The sequence below is a fragment of the Pieris rapae genome, chromosome Z, assembly GCF_905147795.1.
Source record: "Pieris rapae chromosome Z, ilPieRapa1.1, whole genome shotgun sequence".
Taxonomy (NCBI): domain Eukaryota; kingdom Metazoa; phylum Arthropoda; class Insecta; order Lepidoptera; family Pieridae; genus Pieris; species Pieris rapae.
This window is the reverse complement of record NC_059534.1, coordinates 2225011-2244812: the sequence shown is the minus strand read 5'-3', so window position 1 is coordinate 2244812 and position 19802 is coordinate 2225011. Positions and strand designations below refer to the sequence as shown.

At 32.3% G+C, this 19802-nt stretch overlaps 1 protein-coding gene across 7 annotated transcripts; it reads right to left on the bottom strand.

Annotated features, from left to right (window-relative positions):
- On the bottom strand, nt 1–19467 carry LOC111003406 (H(+)/Cl(-) exchange transporter 3). 7 transcript variants are annotated; one of them, XM_045633967.1, is made up of 18 exons: nt 19313–19467; nt 18488–18559; nt 15622–15787; nt 15096–15128; nt 7402–7431; nt 6779–6918; nt 6255–6458; nt 5877–6027; nt 5170–5328; nt 4965–5104; nt 4327–4509; nt 3537–3748; nt 3263–3468; nt 3055–3195; nt 2296–2506; nt 1466–1629; nt 1025–1247; nt 1–626 (listed from the first exon to the last, which is right to left on the bottom strand). In XM_045633967.1, exons 2-18 carry the CDS (start codon nt 18548–18550, stop codon nt 536–538), a joined length of 2517 nt encoding a protein of 838 aa, XP_045489923.1. In that variant the 5' UTR covers nt 18551–18559; nt 19313–19467; the 3' UTR covers nt 1–535. The 7 variants fall into 7 exon arrangements, with proteins under 7 accessions (XP_045489923.1, XP_045489924.1, XP_022129587.2 ...); XM_045633968.1 differs by lacking the exon at nt 7402–7431; XM_022273895.2 differs by lacking the exon at nt 15096–15128.
- Between the last annotated feature and the right edge of the window lie 335 nt (nt 19468–19802).

The window sequence follows — 19802 nt, the reverse complement described above, 5'->3', positions numbered from 1 at the left end:
CCAGCGCATTAGTATATTCAAATCTTGTTTAAAAACCACAATATACACATTCCGATCAAATTCTTCAAACCCTGCTTTCATTACACGACAAAGCTTCAAAGAAAGCTCTCATGACTCATGCACACATGCTTCAACGTCACATATAAAAATTATGAAAATCATTATACAGATAAAAACTTATACATTTTAAATAGATCTTATATAGTTCGTGCGAAAGGAAAATTACATTTTAAAATGTATAAATTAAAAACTCGCTAAATCTGTCGTTCTCCTTTCGCACGGACAAAATGCTCTACGCACGCACGAATTCTCCGTACTTTCTCAAAACACAGATGTTTAAATTCAAAATTTAATATCAATTGTATCCTTATATACTAATGATAAAACATTTCACGTATATCAGCATATATCGCTACCTAATGATGTTGGTAATACATCTACTAATTCGATTACAATTTTTACTTTTTTTACGGATTTGAAAGGTTCTATTAAGAATACAGACAGAGAAAGCACGCGTGCCTCGAAGAAGACTCGTCTAATTGAAAAGAACAGAGTTGGGATCTTCATTGTCCATTTGCTTCACGTGCCTTAAAACGTCCTTTTTCGTGATGACGCCGAGTAAACGCCTAAAAAAAATTCAGTTCGTAAATTTTTACGGATGAAACGTCACGAACATGTGCAGCGTTTTTTATCAGAAGAGAAAGAGTGAGAAAGGGAGAAAGAGAAAAAATACACGCTATTAGTTGATGTATTCGTTTAGTAGTTACGTTTTAAAACTTTAAATGGCAATTCTGTCGCATCATCAGCACGTATAGTGTGTAAACAGTGTGAATATAGATATACAAATACATGGAGTAATCATATACTGGTACATGATCTATTGGGGCCTTTGCTCTAGTAATAATTAATTTACATAGAAGTACTTGTGACATGTTTACTTTGTACGCACGCACTTTTTGATTTGAAAAGTCAAGGATTAGACAGTACTGGTAATGATTATAGTAAAACGATAAATTATCCTCACCCATTGTGCGTGACGAGCGTCTGCCTCAGGCCCAGTTTACGGAACATATCCACCACGGTCTCCATTGGTGTTTGGTCCGTGACTGTGATCGGGGCCAAATCGAGTATACGGGCCAGGGGCAAAGGAGGCGGCCCCGTGGGGCTCACAAGCGCGGGGCCGCCCCCGACAACGAATACCACCACGGATTGACCCGTTATACCTTCTATGGTGCGACGCGCGTTCGCTAAATAGAATAATACATAATTAAATTTTGTAATATTAGACAACACGTAACATTTAATCATTGAATAAGTTGTACCTCAGTACGTTTTAACAATTACTTAGTTAACAAACAGACACAAGAATTACTAACGAAACACAAAATAAAAAAGTTATTTAAAAAATCAGATTCGTTATTTTCAGATAAGATAATAACATATCTATTTAAGTAATACCACTCACCAATGGCTAAGTTAAGATCTCTCCTAAGAACGAATCCGACAAGATATTGAGATTCCTTAGACACCACAACCGGATATCCGTTGTGTTCAGTTTCTTTTAGGAGAGTTTCCACATCATCTACCGTCATCGAATCCTGCGTGATTACGGACAGCGTCTCGTTTCGTCTGCAAAAGAAATTTACCTAAATATTTCCAAGAAAACACCTAAATTATCTAATCACATATACAAAAATCGCATACTGCGAAGCCAGATTTTTCAGCTATTGCATAGATTTTATAGCAGGCATTGAACGCAGCGACCGAATCAAGAAAATCTGTAACACAAATAAAAACCTAAGAGACGATGACGTAATATGGGCGAGGCCAATACGCGCCAGAGCGGGACAGAACGCATACTGCGTCTCTCTCTGGCGTGATCGATGACGTAGCGAAAGCGCGGCAGTTGTAGCCGATACACGTTAGAGTGAGACAGACTATTTAAGTGTGTTAGTCTAGTAGTGGTAGATTTAATTAATATCAAAGAAAAAATACTGCATTAATAAAAAAAATAATTAAAATTGTATGATTTGATAAAGAGCAGCATTGTTACATTATAACTATTTATTTAATTGGTAAAGAAATCGGTACGTACGTAAGCGGTAGATTAGCAGTTTTCATTAAAAACATTCAACACAAGCATTTAAAAGTACAGGTGCTCTTTAGTTAGCAATATATCGCAAAAAAATACGCAGAAATTAGAATTAAAGTCCATCTACACTACATCCTTAATACCTACAAATTTCAATTTGATATCACTTGCAATTAATATTTAACAATCCCTTATATACTTACTTCGGCTGCATGACATCAGCGGCGAGCGACGTATGCTGGAACTCATCTTTGCTATCGAGGAAGGGATACCCATTAAGAGCTATGTGGGCGTCGTATATCCCTTGTTTGCCCAGGGCATCTCCCACCCACTTCGAGGCCATTGCCGCAGCCATCAGGGGCACGATATACCGAACGCCACCCGTCAGTTCGAACATTATCACCACCAGCGAAACTAAAACACATTATTTTTATATTTAATTATTATAATAATTATAATAGCCTTTTTATAGGACATTTCGGCGTATTCTTTATTTTTATTTTTCGTAGATTGATTCTTTCTTCCATTTCTGCTTGTCCGCTTGCCAGGTGGCAAAAGCCTCCTCCAATCTACTCCATTCTGGCCTTTCTAAGGCCACTCTACCCCATGTTGTTCCCTAACCTTGGTAGAGTTTGTTTACTGTTTTCTTATTATTTAATTATTAGTGATTACTAAATAGATTATTGTAAGATTTTGCAGCTTACAAATATACATATTATTAAACAAAACCATAAGACAATACAGAGAACCAAAACAGATGACATAGATAAACAATTAATATGAAGCAGAAAACAAGTGAGTACATTAATAGACAAAATATATACAAAATAATTAATATTTCAAATTACTACTAACACAAAATCAGAGTCTTCCCGCCTCTTCAAGAACTTCCTGACATCTTATTTTGTGAGGAGGAAAAAATATCCTGATGATTAAAAAAATATTTCTAAATGCTATGCTACCTGTCATCCGTGTCACACCACCGAGGACGGCCGCTGCCCCGACCATGGCGTAAAGCCCTGGCGTGATGCAGTCGTCCCCACTCGAACACTCCCCAGAAAACAACCAACTCTTTGGGTACTTGTTTGCGAGCTGTTCCACACCTGAACAACGTTGTATAACATTAGTAATCGTGCCACCATCTGTCTCTCAACAGCCACATCTACCCACCGATTCCGACAATCCTTCCGGGAATAGCACCCAGTGCGAGACTCGGGATAAAGAGACCGCAAGGCACCTTGATGCCGAAGGTGAAGACTGTCATCACCAGTTTGAGGATCAGCGCCAGAGTGAGGAGCCACATGGCCTGATATACCCCGTCACCCGCCACCGCATTCTCTATCGTGTTCAAATCGGTGAAGTTGCGTTTGTAGTCGCTATAAAAAACAATTCAAGATCAGAATTTTCTTGACGATTCTCACGATTAAGACTCAATCTCTCTTACCATATGGGAGTGTTGGAGATGCCGCATTGATTGAAGAGCAAATAAATCAACTGGCTGGTGTTCATACGCGTGTATGGATTGGGATAGGCGATTATTGCAGTGACTAACGTGACAACTAAAACCTCCATGACTGGGTACTGACCCAACTTCGAGTATTTACGGTAACGGCACCAATAGATGTTCGCTTTGATAAATATCGTTGCTATGCAACCCTGAAATAACAACACAACTCTATGAAAACGACAAAAACATCACATCACTACATCGTATAAAACAAAGTCGCTTTCACTGTCCGCGGTTTTTTTAAATAGATAGAGTTATTCAAGAGGAAGGTTTATATGTATAATAATATCCATTAAATAGTGGAGAAGTACTGTTGAAAAGTCCGTGATCGTATATGTCTATCTCTTATGATATCTCTAATGATAACCCACGATAACTTTTTCTTGTCATTTACTTTTTACGACAAATAATGGCTAATTTTCGAAGCGATTTTAACCAATACAGCATTAATCCTTAACCAATTAAATACCTTGAATACATTGTTCAAGTTGTTTAATTCAATAGTTTAGTTCAATTGTTGTATTACAGCTTATTTAGCAGCGATCGAATGCGTATATTAATGGAGCTTTCCAGCGACGGAAATAACAATACATAATGAAAACTTTTCACCAGCATTGCAGCCGTGCGAAGCTGGGGCGGGTCACTAGTTACATATAAAACAACTTCGATAATCTATCTTGAGTGACAGACATGTTAATAAGACTTGACTTGTTAGTTTAATACTCACCCCAATTATACCGAGACCAACAAAAGGAATCAGTTCGAAGAATTTCCAAGGTTTATTGTATTCCACGTAGAAAAGTACCAAGTGCTCGTTGCCAAATGGATTTATAGAACGGAGAATAAAGGCCGCTATCAACGCACAGAAGAAGGAACGCCAAAGGGTCTTCAATGGGAAGTAGTACGACACCTTGATTTGAAACAAAACATTTCGACACGGCGCAATACTAATAATAATATGCTAACTTTAGTTATTAAATTTAGGACTTCATAAATAACATTAAAACTGTTTGCAAATACAGAAATGTTTTGTCAAGTGATTGCACCACATGCTGTTTGCATTCGTAAAAATGTTATATACAGAACAGTGGGCAAACGGGCAGGAGGCTCACCCGAAGTGATAACGCCGCCCAATGAGTGTCGATTTTGCCCGAAGGCTCACGAGTGCTTTGTCGGCCTTTTAATTAATTATTTAATACTTTTCCAATAACTTATCCCATATTTTATTACTTATTCTGCTCTTCTGAGAAGAATCCACCAAAAGAGAAATAACTAACATTGGTCCAGCCGATTTTGAGTACTATGGTTTTCTGAGTTACTATGTGTGTGTTTTAAATGTTACGTAATGTAGTATTAACTATTTACCTCTTCAAGACTGAAGAGAACGCCACCAATTGGCGCTCCAAAAGCGACAGAGACTCCGGCCGCCGCAGCGGCTGATAAAATTTCACGCTTCTTAGCCTCATTGCGCCCATACTTTGGAAACAAGTACGACAATATATTACCTGAAATATTCATGGATTAAAAATTTGTCAAACCAATTATTAATTGAACAAGATATTAAACTCACCCAAACAACAAGCAATGTGAACCATAGGTCCCTCTTTGCCGAGAGATAAGCCCGAAGACACGGACAAGATCAAACCAACTGACTTTATGATCAATGTCCACTTGCCCAAGTATCCTCGAATGATGAAACCGCTCAAGATTGTTTTGATCTCAGGTATACCTAGTCACAAAATATACGAAATTGGATGAACTGGTGTTGATAACTTTTTATATATTTGGCACATTCCACAACAGCATTATTGTATATGTATCAAAACAATATTATAAATTGAGAAATCAAACGAGTAATTACACAGGTTTTATAAAAGTGGCTTAAAAGTGATACTACATATATTTATTAGAGAAATCCCTATAATCCAATATAAAGTTTGAGAAACACAGAAAATTCAAAAATGTATAAGTATTGAATGTTAAGTTAAAAAAGTGATTTGCATGGCTGACACACAAACAGCCCAAGAAATGTATATAGGGTATGTCCTTCTTGAATGTCAAATTGTGTTTAATAATTTACGATTCGCCGTTTCTACGGGAAGTAAAGACGACAGTTTTATTCGAAAATAAAAATAACGTCGTACTTTGCTTGCTTGAAGTTTGATAACAATTTTAAATTCTAGAGTTTAAAATACTTCGTGTCCATATCATTAAGACCATAAGTAATATAGATCTAATCTTTTAAACAATTTTTGATGAAATATAACATGTACTTACCAGATCCACATGCATAGGGCGCAAACATACGGACAAGTGAAGCAGACAAAGCCGCAAAAGTTAACGCCCACACAATGTAGAATAAATAGCTGATAATATAAGCGCCCGGACCATCCCTGGATTCTCCAAATACTTGGGGCCACGTCAACCACTGTGTATGAATAGTTTCTTGTATTAGTCGATGTATGTAGAAAACAGAAGGACTTTTTTTCTTTTGAAACAGTGATTCAATTTTCAGTTCAGTTTCAGATTTATTAAGAATATTATTAGGCGAGTGGGGTTATAGAAAAATTGTAGAGATTATGTACATGTAACTCTAGATAAAAGAATAATTGAGTTGTCTATTGTTGGATTATAATAATCTAAATAACATCATACCTCTGAACAATTCTCGCGATCAAAAGTGATTTCATCGTTGGACCAACAGCATTGTTCCCTGTTGAACCAGAAGGCTTGCGGACAGATGCCAAACTTAAGATCTGTCATCCAAGATGCGCCAATGTCTATCACACCGGCTACTACACCAGTACAAATACCCACTAGAAGAACGCACACCCATCCTGACCATGCATCATGAGCACCCTAAAAAACAAAAATCAAATCAATATATATATATATTACATTGCACAAACTGTTTTTAGCTATATTTACTAGGTTTTTGGATGCAAGTTATGTTACAGACATTTAAATTAAAATACAAAATTTTATATTTCAATGTTACTATAGAAACAAAAACTAAATAGAATATAAATTGACTCAAAATCTCTTCAACAAACAAATTTAAAAAATAAAAAATACCTTCAAACATAAAACTTATAAACTTACCTGATTTTTTAATTAGCTTTATAAGAATTGATCAGGATTATTGTATAGGTTTAATGGTTCATATTATGAAAACTCACTTTTATAAGATCCCAAATGGAGTCTTGCCTCTTTTTCACAATGTACCTATGACGCATACGATCCCTGGCAATATCTCTTTGCCAGTCAATTGTGTGGAAATCTTCATACTGACCGATACCAGGAATATCATCTGCTTCACCTGAATAAACATAACAACCTGTTTGTTTAGCCTTCACAGTTTACCTTAGTTTATTAATAAATACCTCTTGGTGCCATAGTTATTATTTAACCAATTTCTAACGTAGGTTAAACCATAATCTACAGCGAAATTGTAACATTAAAGCTGCCTCCAAGATTGTTATTCAATTTTAACTCGCACAAGAGAAATCTTTTATACAACGATTGTAAATTGTACGCACACAGACGCCGCCCGTTCAGATCTACAATCACGTGATATTGAATAAATTATTGCTATACAACTACATGTGATATGACGGTTTTTTCTTTCAAGGTCAATAACAAACATTTGACTTTATTACATCGAACATCAATTCATTGTATACAAATAACATGTTTTTTACAAAATAAATTAGTTAGTCATGCAAGCTATAATTCTTATGTCTATCAACAATTTAAACTGTTAGCATACAAGTACTAAGCGAAAGGAAGCAAAGTGTCTCACCTGGCAGCCCAGAGAACATCACGGCGTCCCCTGAAAAGGTTTTTTGCTAATTTAACGCCTAAATCTAGACAATTTTACGCCATTCAGGTTAGAACATTATTGCTATGAATACGCGTGCTATAATTAACAAGCTACAGCAGTGCTAATTTAAGTACTGTTACATGACCGGGAAAAGTTTGGGTACGTTTTGTTTACGAAAAGTTTTGTTTTTAACAAAGGAGATTCTCAAAAAAACAAGTGAGAACTTCAACTAAACAGGAACTGTCACCATTATAACAGCTGACTATTGATTTGTCACTGTCAGCGTCTCCAATTTGACATTGACATGTTATTTGATACGCGTTACCTCTAGCCAGGAAACTACTCACTAGTCACTACTCACTACTTGGCTGCTTGCTGTTTTGTTATCGCGCTAGACCGACTTATTTTCTAATTGGTTTTTTGAACACTTTATTTATAATTAAAATAATAAATCGTTGTATATGTATTTAAAATCACGCAAACGCAATATTTTGCCCTTTAAATAAAATTTAGCAAATTATTAACAAGTAGGTATATATAAAAGCTTAATCATACTATACGTATAAGTCACGTGCTGATAACATTCAATATTTAAAAAACTAAGTTAACTGTAACTGTGAAATGAATGATATTTTTTTAAGTTTTTGGTATGTTACTGGTGATCAATAAAAGATGGTAATAATAATAATTCTTACATTAATAAATTACCGATACTTTCCACTAAATTATAATAATTAAAATTACACATTTAGTTTACCAACATCAGCGCCTACTAGGGGTTCCGACTCCCCGGGTTCGAGGGCTGATTCTTCCATCATTATTATTTATTTAGAAAGCAAGTAGATAACGACTCCTCTTACTGAATTTATTTTCAATACTGACTTCGCGGCTAAATGACCAAATCTTATCTCTTCCAAACCTGATTATTTTTATTGTAATTTTAACAAATAAGTAGTAAATAAAAAGGTTTCAAAGATTAGTTGATGCATTTTGTAGAAAATTGTGAAATAATACGTACGAGGTGAATGTTTATATAAAATATGTGAGTAAGTGTGGATTGTTTAATAATGAGAGCAATAATAAAACCACAAAAATGCAAATAGCATAACAACGTATACAATAACATTACTGTTAGCAATTTGTTTAATCTTACCAGTAGTAGGGATTCACGGGTTCTGCCTCACTCGCTGCCTCAGTCAACCTAACCCCCCGTGCCGGGTCTGCCTCACTCGCTGCCTCAGTCAACCTAACCCCCCGTGTGTTTCTGGCTCAGCGGCAGTCCCCGCCTAAAAAAAAAAAAAAAAAAGTTTGGTCTCTTTCCCCACTAAACAGACCGTGCTGAGTCGATAGCACTCACTCCCGAAGCGATATTTCTCTCTGTTTCGAAGTTAGGTTTTGCTATACGTTGCAAATTAATCGATTTACTAATCACCTCATAATAAGAATGTAACGTCTCGTCCAAATCCTCATTTACTAATCACCGAGTCAGTTTCGTATCCATAATTAGCAAATTACCATGCGCATTTACCTGCAAATGCACCAGGACAGATGGGAAAAGGATTTACTGAACATTAAAAATATGATTTCCGTGTTTTATGTGTTTATTTGCATTATGTTACAATACAACTTTACTAGTGTCATGTCATTTCTTGGTGAGTCATACGAAAAATTTCTGAGGTAATCTTCCAAGCTGAAACCCCAGAACTTGTAGTACAAATATACTACACAATACTCCCCACAAAAGGCAGAATAGATGTCCTGAACGCTAGCTGTATTATAGCTCCATACCCGACAATTTCTTCTTAAAAAATCCGCTATTACTCTAATAGGTTTACGTCCAAATGAATCAAAATATTCTCCAACTTTTTCGTGGTTGATATGAATAGCTACCCAATGAGATCCTGGTTGTGAGTCAGGGTCGAGATTGCATATAATAAATGTGGGTAAGTGTACGTGCATTGGTAGGCGATTCGAGGGGTACACGCTATACTGGATGCTGGGATGTATTTTATGGAGACTCATTTGCAGGTTTAATGTATTCATTTTTACTCCAACGCGTTTGACCTTCTACTCTTTGTATTTAACAAAAACGGAAAGGACCCTTGAGAATCACGTTGTGCTTACTTAGCAATTTAATACTGTCTTCGAAAACTATCGGAAGTTTATCAGAGCGAATTCGCAAAAGCGACATTAAATCCATAACTGTTAAGATACTTGTATATTTAGAAATAAATAGATCCGCTTACGTTCAATATTTATTCATGATTTGACAAACTTACAATATTTAAAAAATTACACAAACACGGATAAAATCATTACATTACTTATTGTACATACGTTATATGACTGTTGTATTATTAACAAGTTTGGTATAAAAAAATAAAAACATTTTGATTACAATATACTATGATAAGAAATAACAATTATTTTAGTATTCAGAGAAACTTATTTTATATCAAAACATGACTTAAAATGAGTAGACATACTTTTATGATTGCATTAATTATGACAGATTCACATAATACTTTCTCTTTTCATAAAATACAAAAGTAGAAAAGTTGCAACGGAATGTAACAAAAATGAGATTCTGTAGTTGAAATATTATTATATTATCCCATACATTTTCAGATAATGCATCAGTCATACATAATAAAAACTTACAAAATGTGATGTATCCTAACTTTAGTGACAAAAATAGCATTTTTTCTTTTAAACATTATGTTTGGCGGTTAAATAGAAGCAACATTTACTAATAAAATGTATTAAAATAGACAGAAATTATAATAACATAGGGCAGGAGAAAGTAAATTAGATATTTAATTATAAACTATAAATTCTTGTTAAACAGTAAAAATATTAACAGGTTTAATGAAGATCTAAAACAATAACAATACTTGTCTTTTTAGTAATAAAAAATCAAAATTGTTATACAATTATAAGAAGAAACTAAAAAAAATTAAATACTATTACCTATTTTAACACCAACAATAAGATTTAAAATTTACATGTTGTCATTAATAAATATTATCCTAACTATAATTTTTTCAGAACTTTACAATTACTTTTTTTTACAATTTAAAGCTAGTCATTTGTCAGGTTATAATTTTTATGATACATTGAATTCCTAATTACCCTAAGACCATAACTTTGATTACACTACTTATTTATTAATATTATGATACATTTATATATGATACAATTATAAATCTTAAATAATCCATAACACTAGTATTGGAATCTGTAATTAATTATTAACCATAAATATATTTATGTTGTGTTGTATAGATCTCTCAAAATCCTATAAGTAATTAAAATGTCATAGAACATAGACAAATCGAAAAGTGTATGTAGGTAAAACTCATGTGCGTATTCTAAAATATTTTATCTGAATTTTTTGGAGTTTAAATTATGTAGGTACTGATTTCGAATAAGCCTCTTAGACCTTTAATGTGAATAGTAGAAAAATAATAGCAATAGGTGAACAAACAGTCTACTAGTAATAAATAAGACGCAAATGTTGACGATTTGTTAACACAAAAATAATCACATAATCTGGAGTTCCTCTTAGAGTGGAATAATATAGTTTTATACACTTAATTAGTTCTTATAGTGTTTTAATGCCATCCACCAAATTAAAACTTACACAAACTACAAGGTACATACGCGAATGTAAATACAGATATTAGTTTTATAAACTGTTCTATTAAACTGGCATTATTACAAGAGTTACGTTTAATTTTGACAAAACTTTTGCTGGAAGTATGTACGAAATTTGTTTAAGTAATTTACTTTTTGAGGGATTCGTTATTTACTGATAAAATTTCTTCCAAATATTTAGAAGAAATCTTTGTATTGTAGGTAGTAAAAAAACTTAATGTTTTGAAGCATATAAAAATAATACTAATTCTTTTGTGAAATCCTTCAGTGTATATATTTCAAATTATTTTAACTTTATTGAAAGGTGTATGTATTATATGTATAACAATCTAAAAATAATCAAAGAAATACAAACAATTATTTCATTTAGGTTTGAAGTGCCACAAGTATTAATCATCATTTTTTAAATATATAGCAAACGAGCCTGCGGAACGTCCAGTAAGGGACGACTCGATTTATTTTTATATGTTATAGTAAAATTAAAAAAAGACAAATACCTTCCACAAAAACTGCATAATATACTTTAAAATCTTGTAATTGTCTAGAGGTAGCTTTTCGAGAATCAATATTTTCACCTTTCTTGCCTTCCTAGGTATTACCCAGGCTGAAAATATAAATTAAATACATTCCTTTAATTATGACCAACTTCATTAAAATTAGATTAACAATTCTTCTCCTGTTTTGTACATATATTTTCTGTTAAGGAAAACTAATATTTTTATGCCAAGACAGAAATAGTTGTTTCCTATAACTTTAGGACGAAACACGAGAGTAGTTTATTATTTTATATGAGTAAATATATTTTAGGGATTAACCTTAGCTTTATAGTATATACAAGTAAATACACAAATATACTAAACATGTATTTAGTAAAATCTGTAGCACATTTTAATCACATATTATTGAATTTTCCATCTATGAGTTTTATTCACTAATTGATTTAAATAAACTCGGTTATCATGTTATAAAAATGTAACAGATTTTAATGTATTGAAAACTACAAATAAATTTACTTAAAATATGCATAGATAACCCGCAAATTCTTATACCCACTAAGTACAATTATGATAGTATGTTCATAATACAAAAAACAGATTTTATTATTTCAGAAATAAATAACATAAAAAACCAAACCTAAATGAAATAATTGTTTGTATTTCTTTGATTATTTTTAGATTGTTATACATATAATACATACACCTTTCAATAAAGTTAAAATAATTTGAAATATATACACTGAAGGATTTCACAAAAGAATTAGTATTATTTTTATATGCTTCAAAACATTAAGTTTTTTTACTACCTACAATACAAAGATTTCTTCTAAATATTTGGAAGAAATTTTATCAGTAAATAACGAATCCCTCAAAAAGTAAATTACTTAAACAAATTTCGTACATACTTCCAGCAAAAGTTTTGTCAAAATTAAACGTAACTCATGTAATAATGCCAGTTTAATAGAACAGTTTATAAAACTAATATCTGTATTTACATTCGCGTATGTACCTTGTAGTTTGTGTAAGTTTTAATTTGGTGGATGGCATTAAAACACTATAAGAACTAATTAAGTGTATAAAACTATATTATTCCACTCTAAGAGGAACTCCAGATTATGTGATTATTTTTGTGTTAACAAATCGTCAACATTTGCGTCTTATTTATTACTAGTAGACTGTTTGTTCACCTATTGCTATTATTTTTCTACTATTCACATTAAAGGTCTAAGAGGCTTATTCGAAATCAGTACCTACATAATTTAAACTCCAAAAAATTCAGATAAAATATTTTAGAATACGCACATGAGTTTTACCTACATACACTTTTCGATTTGTCTATGTTCTATGACATTTTAATTACTTATAGGATTTTGAGAGATCTATACAACACAACATAAATATATTTATGGTTAATAATTAATTACAGATTCCAATACTAGTGTTATGGATTATTTAAGATTTATAATTGTATCATATATAAATGTATCATAATATTAATAAATAAGTAGTGTAATCAAAGTTATTGTCTTAGGGTAATTAGGAATTCAATGTATCATAAAAATTATAACCTGACAAATGACTAGCTTTAAATTGTAAAAAAAAGTAATTGTAAAGTTCTGAAAAAATTATAGTTAGGATAAATATTTATTAATGACAACATGTAAATTTTAAATCTTATTGTTGGTGTTAAAATAGGTAATAGTATTTAATTTTTTTTAGTTTCTTCTTATAATTGTATAACAATTTTGATTTTTTATTACTAAAAAGACAAGTATTGTTATTGTTTTAGATCTTCATTAAACCTGTTAATATTTTTACTGTTTAACAAGAATTTATAGTTTATAATTAAATATCTAATTTACTTTCTCCTGCCCTATGTTATTATAATTTCTGTCTATTTTAATACATTTTATTAGTAAATGTTGCTTCTATTTAACCGCCAAACATAATGTTTAAAAGAAAAAATGCTATTTTTGTCACTAAAGTTAGGATACATCACATTTTGTAAGTTTTTATTATGTATGACTGATGCATTATCTGAAAATGTATGGGATAATATAATAATATTTCAACTACAGAATCTCATTTTTGTTACATTCCGTTGCAACTTTTCTACTTTTGTATTTTATGAAAAGAGAAAGTATTATGTGAATCTGTCATAATTAATGCAATCATAAAAGTATGTCTACTCATTTTAAGTCATGTTTTGATATAAAATAAGTTTCTCTGAATACTAAAATAATTGTTATTTCTTATCATAGTATATTGTAATCAAAATGTTTTTATTTTTTTATACCAAACTTGTTAATAATACAACAGTCATATAACGTATGTACAATAAGTAATGTAATGATTTTATCCGTGTTTGTGTAATTTTTTAAATATTGTAAGTTTGTCAAATCATGAATAAATATTGAACGTAAGCGGATCTATTTATTTCTAAATATACAAGTATCTTAACAGTTATGGATTTAATGTCGCTTTTGCGAATTCGCTCTGATAAACTTCCGATAGTTTTCGAAGACAGTATTAAATTGCTAAGTAAGCACAACGTGATTCTCAAGGGTCCTTTCCGTTTTTGTTAAATACAAAGAGTAGAAGGTCAAACGCGTTGGAGTAAAAATGAATACATTAAACCTGCAAATGAGTCTCCATAAAATACATCCCAGCATCCAGTATAGCGTGTACCCCTCGAATCGCCTACCAATGCACGTACACTTACCCACATTTATTATATGCAATCTCGACCCTGACTCACAACCAGGATCTCATTGGGTAGCTATTCATATCAACCACGAAAAAGTTGGAGAATATTTTGATTCATTTGGACGTAAACCTATTAGAGTAATAGCGGATTTTTTAAGAAGAAATTGTCGGGTATGGAGCTATAATACAGCTAGCGTTCAGGACATCTATTCTGCCTTTTGTGGGGAGTATTGTGTAGTATATTTGTACTACAAGTTCTGGGGTTTCAGCTTGGAAGATTACCTCAGAAATTTTTCGTATGACTCACCAAGAAATGACATGACACTAGTAAAGTTGTATTGTAACATAATGCAAATAAACACATAAAACACGGAAATCATATTTTTAATGTTCAGTAAATCCTTTTCCCATCTGTCCTGGTGCATTTGCAGGTAAATGCGCATGGTAATTTGCTAATTATGGATACGAAACTGACTCGGTGATTAGTAAATGAGGATTTGGACGAGACGTTACATTCTTATTATGAGGTGATTAGTAAATCGATTAATTTGCAACGTATAGCAAAACCTAACTTCGAAACAGAGAGAAATATCGCTTCGGGAGTGAGTGCTATCGACTCAGCACGGTCTGTTTAGTGGGGAAAGAGACCAAACTTTTTTTTTTTTTTTTTTTTTAGGCGGGGACTGCCGCTGAGCCAGAAACACACGGGGGGTTAGGTTGACTGAGGCAGCGAGTGAGGCAGACCCGGCACGGGGGGTTAGGTTGACTGAGGCAGCGAGTGAGGCAGAACCCGTGAATCCCTACTACTCTTACCGGACGACGAACTGAAGTATTGAGCGATGTATGCTTGAAAGAAAAATTATTCAGTACCCAATTAAACATAATCAACCAAATATCTATATAATATGGCACAGAATTTTACTTTATATTTACACGAATAATGACAATATTAAGTGTCAACAAAAACTAAATCTTATCAGTCCCCGTCAATAAAAAGTCGAGACAATTTTATTAATTTAATTTATTTTCAATTCCATTTATAGGACAATCAATTTATAGTCGATTAAGCCATTAAACTAAGTAGAAGCCCCCACGCAATTCCTAAAACACATTCCCGATATCGAGGCGTTTTCCGGAGCCAATTAACGAAGTGTCATCTCTTAATTGACAATTCAATCTTTACTCTTTAAACAAAACCTAAATCGTTAATGGTAAACAAACTTGTATTTTTCTTATTTTTACTAATCTATTCACTCTAATCACTAATCAATTTTAGTAAAGTACGGTAGTGTAACGTATGCATTTTTCTAGGGTTGGCCACTTAAGTTTTTTAACTCACATGTAGCACTCGCGTCGCTGTATCTCGTGCCGTGTTCATATAACTGGAAGGTACCATGGCTAGTGGGAGTGGTAGGAGTATCGGCCGCGCGCTGCGACCCTGTATTAATGTTCACCATGTCATCCTCTCCGCTTGGGTCCCCGTGACCGTTTCCCTGACTAATACCCTGAATAATAAACTATGATTAGTACAACTATGATAGTCTCAAGTGAAGCATCAATAAGCTTACACATTTTAATACTAATCATCACAGCTCTATCATTTATTTCTGAGTGTGAGAGTGATTCCGTTCAGTGTTCCTTACTGGGTGAACGATATTGTCGGTAACATTTAAGTGTCATATACGACACAGCCCAATCACTAAACGTAAACTAGATTACTGTAAATTAACTAAGTGTGGACAAGGAACTAATTAATAATAAGTGCTTCTATCTACTGGACAACGATTTTAAGAACATAGAGAATGCATTAACAACGTAGGGTCGCGACATAGATTGATAAGCGTGATATTTCAGCGGTGCAATTAATCTAAGAGAGTGAGGTGTAAAAAATAATAACGATGCAAAACTTCCTGATACTCGAGAGGCTCTGTGTAATACAGATGGCTATGAATTACTAACAAAAAAAACATCAAACTTACAGAAAAAACTGTCGTGGAAAGACCTGATTATACAGAGTAATAACATTTAAAATTACTGTAAAAAAACATTCAACAATTTACGTCAGTGCATTCAGATGTAACGCATTGTACAGGTTACACTGTTATCGTTGACCTGCGTATTGTCCTTAAATACAATTATAGGTTTTTAATTACAACGCAGCTATATAAATGCAGCGTGTTGGGTTACCGGAAGGCATTCCTTTACGTTCCTGTATATCAATAATGTTTTTAATGTAGATTTGCAAAACTAACTACGTGATAATTAATAAAATAAATGTTATTACAAATATTTACAGGCGTTTGTTCAATCTTGCGTCATCTTAAGTCTCAGCGCCGTATTTCGCGTTTAAATAAGTTTGATATGCAACAAGAATAGTAATTTACACCATTCAGCAATACATAACAAAATATTTCTAGAAACATGAATGTTCAATGAAAATATAGCGGTTTTGTATTTACTTAGCTAGACATTTAACTTACAGCGTGTATAATATTCGATTTAATTAAGATCGTCAATAAGCATACATGTATTAGTTATAGTTCATAATACCAAAATACTTAGCATAACACAACTGCGACATTACTGAAAATTTACAAATACTCACTCATTACAGTGTAAACGACCACTAAGCACTATAGAGGATGAGAAAATTTGATTTAACTCCGAACACGAGCGAGTATTATTTAAACCCCTGATATGAGCCCCCAGGGCGAGTAAAGCGATGACTAGCTACGTATTGCCCAGTTTACAAAATCGATATTCTTTCCACAGAGCACTGCCTACGGCGCAGCGCTAAAATCATGGGGAATGACAACGAACAATGCACAGCGACGCATTCATAAAATTTTTAAAGTTTATCATTCGTAGCATCGTAGTAAAGTGGGCTTGTTTTGAAATATTGTTACAAAAACATAAGAGATATTGTGTTTTAGTCAGGTGCGCTTGCAATTTTAGCGCCCGTGCGCCGTACTGCTCTAGACGACTTGAGTTACGACAATTAGAATTGTACAAAAGAGATTTTGCATTAATGCTGTGATTTACCAATGAATAGTAGACAACTTCCGTCATCAGTAAATATTTATTATTGTTGTAGTTAAAAAAAAATATTTTCTGTGTTTAGTTTCAAACATTTACAACAAAACAAAACCTAATACTGTGATCATGTTTTCTGATACACACGATGTGGCGATTACCTTCTCACAATGTTAAACTAATCAATGCAATGTCTGAGTTTGAACCCACGAACTGATAGTTGTAATTCGAGATTCAAGCTTTTATTAAGACTTCTAGATAAGATAAAATAACATAGAAGGTATTTATGGCATATTCATATGCTTGTTTTTCACCGTAACAAAACCAGGATCATCGTAGATAACTATAACAGTTATTGCAGCGTGGTTATGTCGTAATTGATTTAACACGAAGGTCAAAAGATGCGTCCGAGTTAGATTTCTATTATCTGAATTTTAGTCTTAGAAAATCATGCATTTTACTAATAGCTTAGCCAATTAAATTTATTTTCATCTTATGTTATGAATTAAGTTTAAAAATGGAAAACAATATTTTTGACTGTGACTTGACGATCAACTTGATCAGAAAAATGAAGATGAATTGAACATCGACGCTAAAAGGATTTTTCTACCCTTATAGAGAGTTGTCATTATAAAGAAAAATATTTTATAACATTTGCTCAAACAGTGAAGGAAAACATCGTCTTAGACCCAAAAAGTCGTCGACGTGTATCAGGCACTGGAGTAGGTGATCATACTTGCCTATTAGATTAAAAATGATCATGAAACAGATTCAGAAATCTGAGGTCAAGACCTAAAGAGGTTATAGAGCCACTGATTTTTTTAATTATGGTTAAGGCAAACTAATGTTTTATTATCTTCATCATCATTGTTGAGTATAGTTTTGATCATGCCATCTAGTTTGTGATTGGCATACAGTTCTTCCATATATGGCTGATTTATGGCAAAATATGTTGCAGGCATATATTAGTAAGGTCTGAACTATGTATTATTTACTTATGGTAAGTGCATGTTTTATGATATAATAAATCTCCTTTTTAATGACCAAATCTTTCATTAAACACATTCTTCATACAATTTGTTCTTTACTGAACACTGGTAAAGTGTTAAAGAAAAAAGAATTTGGACCATAAAGTATAAAAACTAAAATAAGTGTAGTAAATCTGAACTTACCTTTTTATAAACAGATTGATATGTAGCTGCCATTTTAGTTGCTTTAAGAGGGAAACGCTCCATTGCCAAAGTCTGAAAAAATTAATATTAAATAACAGAAAAGTCCTATGTGTAGTTTTAGTCCTTAGGTAAAGAAAATGTTTATAATTCCTAATCTATTCATATTTTTTTTTGTATCACAATATTATACAACATACATTATAAATTATGTGTTTAAATTTTGTAACAACAATATAAGATAGGGCTTAAGTTACTAATACATAGGACTAGACATCAAAACTTTTAATTTAGAACTATATTGATTTATATTAAAAGTTTATTTATATTATATTATATAAATTATATTTTTACGGTATATTATTGAATATACCATACGGTATATATTGAATTCTGGTTTACCAAGAAAAAAATAAGATAAAATGTTATATTATCTCGTTTAGTCTTCAAAAAATGTCAATCAAAATAATAATGCTGTAAATTTAGTGAATTATAATGTTGTCTAATATCAGATTGAAATGAGAACTAATTAGAAACCAAATATAGTTAATGTCGAGATTTCTGCCAACTTTAACGTTTCACTACGCCCCCATCGAACTACAATCATCGTAATATTTCACAATATTGACTAATGACTGCCTTAATAGTAGCTAGGCGTAATATAAAAATATTACTCTTAGCTACTTACTAATAACAATAAATCTTGATATTAACTCAGTTAAACGCTCTCATGTTACATATTCGTTATTAACCCTAGTATGGAAAGTAATTGTACGTCCCTTGATAAAACTAACGATGCGTCAAAATAATACGTAATAATTTGCTTACCTAGATAAAGGTGTACATTTTACACTAACTACCTAATAGTAGAACACTAAAGAAACAACTTAATAAAGTAACACGTAGTTTTAAAACGTGAAACTTTAGTTAGTAGATACTACTAAAATAAAACTTGTTATGAAAATGAACTACTGTTGCAACAGCTATGACAAATGACAATTGACATGTATATAATACGAGTACAGACTACAGACCGTCACCGCTTATGAGTTGATCATTCATCATTATTTAAATATTTATAAAATTTACTTTTCATTGTTCTATGTAGTGAGCCAATAATACTTGTATTTATAATATAAAAAATTAAAATAATGTTCAAAAAAATAATTAACCGGAAGAACCGGTTTATTTCGACGATATTCTAAAATATTTCTACATTTTTCTGTTTCTAATTTAAATTTTAATGATTTTGACAAAGTAGTTTCACCACAAAATACAAACTTTATTTTAATATTACTCAAAGTGAATATTTTAAAAC

Coding starts and splice junctions, on each gene's coding strand:
- LOC111003406 (XM_045633967.1), bottom strand. CDS start 18,550: ATGGAGCGTTTCCCTCTTAAAGCAACTAAAATGGCAGCTACATATCAA. Junction 3,749..4,326: donor TTGGTCTCGGTATAATTGGG/GTGAGTATTAAA, acceptor TTGTTATTTCAG/GGTTGCATAGCAACGATATT. Junction 627..1,024: donor ACGCTCGTCACGCACAATGG/GTGAGGATAATT, acceptor AATTTTTTTTAG/GCGTTTACTCGGCGTCATCA.